Source organism: Geospiza fortis, unplaced genomic scaffold, assembly GCF_000277835.1.
Source record: "Geospiza fortis unplaced genomic scaffold, GeoFor_1.0 scaffold567, whole genome shotgun sequence".
Classification (NCBI taxonomy): Eukaryota; Metazoa; Chordata; class Aves; order Passeriformes; family Thraupidae; genus Geospiza; species Geospiza fortis.
In genome coordinates, this window is record NW_005054730.1 from 77,164 (window position 1) to 80,859 (window position 3,696).

At 57.7% G+C, this 3,696-nt stretch overlaps 1 protein-coding gene across 1 annotated transcript in view; it reads right to left on the reverse strand.

The window, feature by feature from the left end:
* Positions 1-2,668: 2,668 nt before the first annotated feature.
* The window catches only part of CADM3 (cell adhesion molecule 3), a 10,198-nt gene continuing 9,170 nt past the window's right edge, over positions 2,669-3,696 (reverse strand). Inside the window, exon 9 of the mRNA XM_031065300.1 lies at positions 2,669-3,522. Coding sequence (XP_030921160.1) covers positions 3,404-3,522 — 119 coding nt within the window. The 3' untranslated portion in view covers positions 2,669-3,403. The remainder of the gene's footprint in view (positions 3,523-3,696) is intronic.

Sequence of the window (3,696 nt, forward strand, 5' to 3'; positions counted from 1 at the left end):
GGGGGCGGTGGCTGGCCTCTGCCAGCCACGGTGACACCGACCCTGCCACCTCCCCACCGCGTGCGGTGTCACCAACCCCCGTGGGGACGAGGACAGGGGCCGCGCCCCGCCCTGTCAGCCCTCTGTGACACGGGGGTGTCCTGTCACCCCCCAAGGACTCCACACAGTGACCCCAAAAGGGTCAGGGACTCGTTGTCACCGCGGTGACGTGGAGCGGCCCTGTCACAGCTTCCACCTGGAATCCTCCCCGCTTTGGGAGGGTCCCTGTCACCCCCCCCAGGGCCACGCTGGTGTCACCCCCAGGTGTGACACCAATCTCCTCCGCTGCTCCCGCCCCCACCAAACCCTTTGGCTCCAGGGGCCACAAGTGGCCTCAGATGGAATCTCTGAGCCCGCCCAGCCCCTCAGCAGCTCCCTCCAGGTGACACCGGGCCAGGTGACACCTCCACAGGTTCCTCTGCCTGCTCCCCCGGCTGCCCTGCCACACCCCACAGCAGCTGGCACCTCAAAAAACACCTCAAAAGCACCAAAACCACCTCAAAACCGTGTCAAAACCACCAAAACCATGTCAAAACCACCTCAAAACAACCAAAACCACTTCAAAACCATCAGAACCACCTCAAAACCACTTCAGAACCACCAAAACCATGTCAAAACCACCAAAACCACCTCAAAACAACCACAACCACCTCAAAACCACCTCAAAACCACCAAAACCAAGTCAAAACCACCAAAACCACCTCAAAACAACCAAAACCACCTCGAAACCATCAGAACCACCTCAAAACCACTTCAGAACCACCAAAACCAAGTCAAAACCACCAAAACCACCTCAAAACCACCAAAACCAAGTCAAAACCACCTCAAAACAACCAAAACCACCTCGAAACCATCAGAACCACCTCAAAACCACTTCAGAACCACCAAAATCACCTCAAAACCATCTCAGAAACACCGAAACCACCTCCAAACCGACCCAAACTGGGCTGTTCTCCTTTGGAGCAGCTCTGGAGCAGCAGAACCAGCAAGGAACTGAATTCCAAGAGGGAAAATCCTCCTCGTCCCTGGCAGCTCCCACCTCCCCGCTCCCATCCCTGCTCCTGGGACCCCTGCAGCCCCCAGGAGATGGAATTCTGCTGCAGAACACATCTGGATGAGTTTTATTTGCAGGAATCGCTCGGTTCTGGGGACCTCAGGTGGTGGCAGCCCCAGGATTCATCCCCCAGAGGTTGGAAAGGAGGGGAAAACGCCCCAAAACCACCTCAAAAACTCCGTGTCCTGCTCTGCTCCTGACACAGCTGAGCCATGTTGGTCACCTCTGCAGTGTCCCCAGTGTCACATCCCTCGCTGCCACCTGGGTGTGGCATCGAGCTGGGCATCGTCTGCCTCACCCGAGCCCCATTTGTGCCCCCAAAGGTGGCACAGGTGGCACAGGTGCTGGCAGGGTTTGCAAGGGTGACACTTCCAGCCCTGGGGAAGAGCTGGTGAAATTCTTCCTGCACCTCCCAGGTGAGGTTAGCCATTTCTTAAAGGGTTCCTTCTCCTCCAGAAAACCCCAAATTCACGGGGTGACCTCCCAGGTGATGTTAAACCTCCCAAAATCCATGGGGTGACCTCCCAGGTGAGGTTACCCATCCCAAAATCCATGGGGTGACCTCCCAGGTGAGGTTGCCCCCATCCCAGAGGGTTCCTCTTCTCCAAACGACCCCAAATCCATGGAGAGACCTCCCAGGTGAGGTTACCCCTCCCAAAATCTATGGGGTGACCTCCCAGGTGAGGTTGCGCATTTCTTAAAGGGTTCCTTCTCCTCCAGACAACCCCAAATCCATGGAGAGACCTCCCAGCTGAGGTTACACCTCCCAAAATCCATGAGGTCACCTCCCAGGTGAGGTTACCCCCATCCCAAAGGGTTCCTCTTCTCCAGACGGCCCCAAATCCATGAGGTGACTTCCCAAGATGAGGTTACCCCTCCCAAAATCTATGGGGTGACCTCCCAGGTGAGGTTACCCATTTCTTAAAGGGTTCCTTCTCCTCCAGAAAACCCCAAATCCACGGGGTTCCAGGCCCAAGGGCATCTCCTGCCACCCCCTCGTGCCCAGACTGGGACGTGGGATCCCAGAACACCTCATGCCAAGGCCGGGGGTGCCCTAAGGATGCCGGGGGGGGCAGCCCCATCCTGGGGGTGCCCAGTTCGCGGGGGCTGAGCTGGACAGGTGGGGAAAGGTGTTTGGTTTTGTCATGGAAGTGAAGGTGAAGAGGCAGCAGGAAGGACAAGGAGGAAGGGTGAACCCACATCCCCCCAAAGCCTCTGTGGTGACCCCAAACTCCCCAGACCCCAATTCCAGGTGTTTTGGTTGGGGTTCTCAGAGCCAAGAAGAAAATCAGCCCTTTCCAAGCTCATCCCTGCCCTGGGAAGGGGCTGGGGAGGGAAGCGGGGGGCAGAGAGACCCCAGCTCTGCTCTGGGGGGGCCCCAGGGAAGCAGCCCCAGCCCCAGGGGCGCTGCTTCCTGCACTGAACATCTCAATAGATGGTTCAAATTGGCATTTCCAATCAGAGAATTTAAGAAAAATTAAATAAATTAAAAAAAAAATAAAATCAGGGGCTTTTCTTCTAGATTTGCCTCCCCTCCCCCAAAATAAACCTCAGCCCTCCCCCCCTCCCGCTGGGGTGGGACCAGGGAGCTGTGGGGGCTCCTGGCAGCTCTGGGGGTCCCACCCTGGCCTTTCACCCCCTTTCACACACTGACTGCACGAGGACAGCTCTGCTCCCGCATGGACACTGCTCCACAAGAACCACCAAGGATAAAATCGGGGCAGGGGCTCGCTCCGCTCCCACCTGGAGTCACCCCCCGAGCACGGGGAGGGGACAACGGGGACACCCAGGATCCCAACCTCACCCCGGGAACCCGGAGCTGTGATTTTATCCTTGGACATCAAAGAAACCAAAAGGGAGAGAAACAAAGGGAAGAGCTACATCGACCCCAGCCCAACACCCCAACCAAGGGCCCGAAGCAAAGAGCAGCCACGAAACCAAAGCCAAAAAATAAAAAAGGTCCAAAAAGGAAGAAGGAAGAAGTCGCTCACTCACGGGTTTTGGGTCTGTGGGGTTTGGGGCGTGGGGATGGAGGTGCAAGCAAGCAAACGGGGCCGGGGCTCTCGCTGTTGGAGTGAAGGATTTGTACAAGTTCAAGAAGCGTCAGCAGCGCCTCGAGGCCGGTGGCTCTCCCTGCTCTCTGTCCCGCCATCCCTCTGTCCGTCCGTCCGTCCGCCCGTGCCGGGCGCCAGAGAAAATCTGTTGGGTTTTGTGGGGTTTGTGGTCTGGTTGCCGTTGCCATCGGGGTTCTCTTGGCTCCATTTCTCTCTCTCTCTCTCTCTCTCTCTCTCTCTCCTCTCTCTGACCCTTTTAGATGAAATATTCCTTCTTGTCGTCGCCGCCGGCCTGGCCGCCCTCGGCGTTGATGATGGCGGTGTCGGCGCCCGGAGCATCGTCCGAGCCTTTGGCCTCGTGGGTCAGGTACGTCCCTGGAAAAGGGGGTGGGGTCATGGGGGGCTCTGCCAGAGACCCCTCCCACACAGCCAGAGGGCCTGGAGGGTCTGCTGGGGTTGGATGCAATGGGAAAGTCACTGGGAGGGGATGGGATCAATGGGATCCATGGGATGGGATCAATGGGATGGGATGGGATGGGATGGGATGGG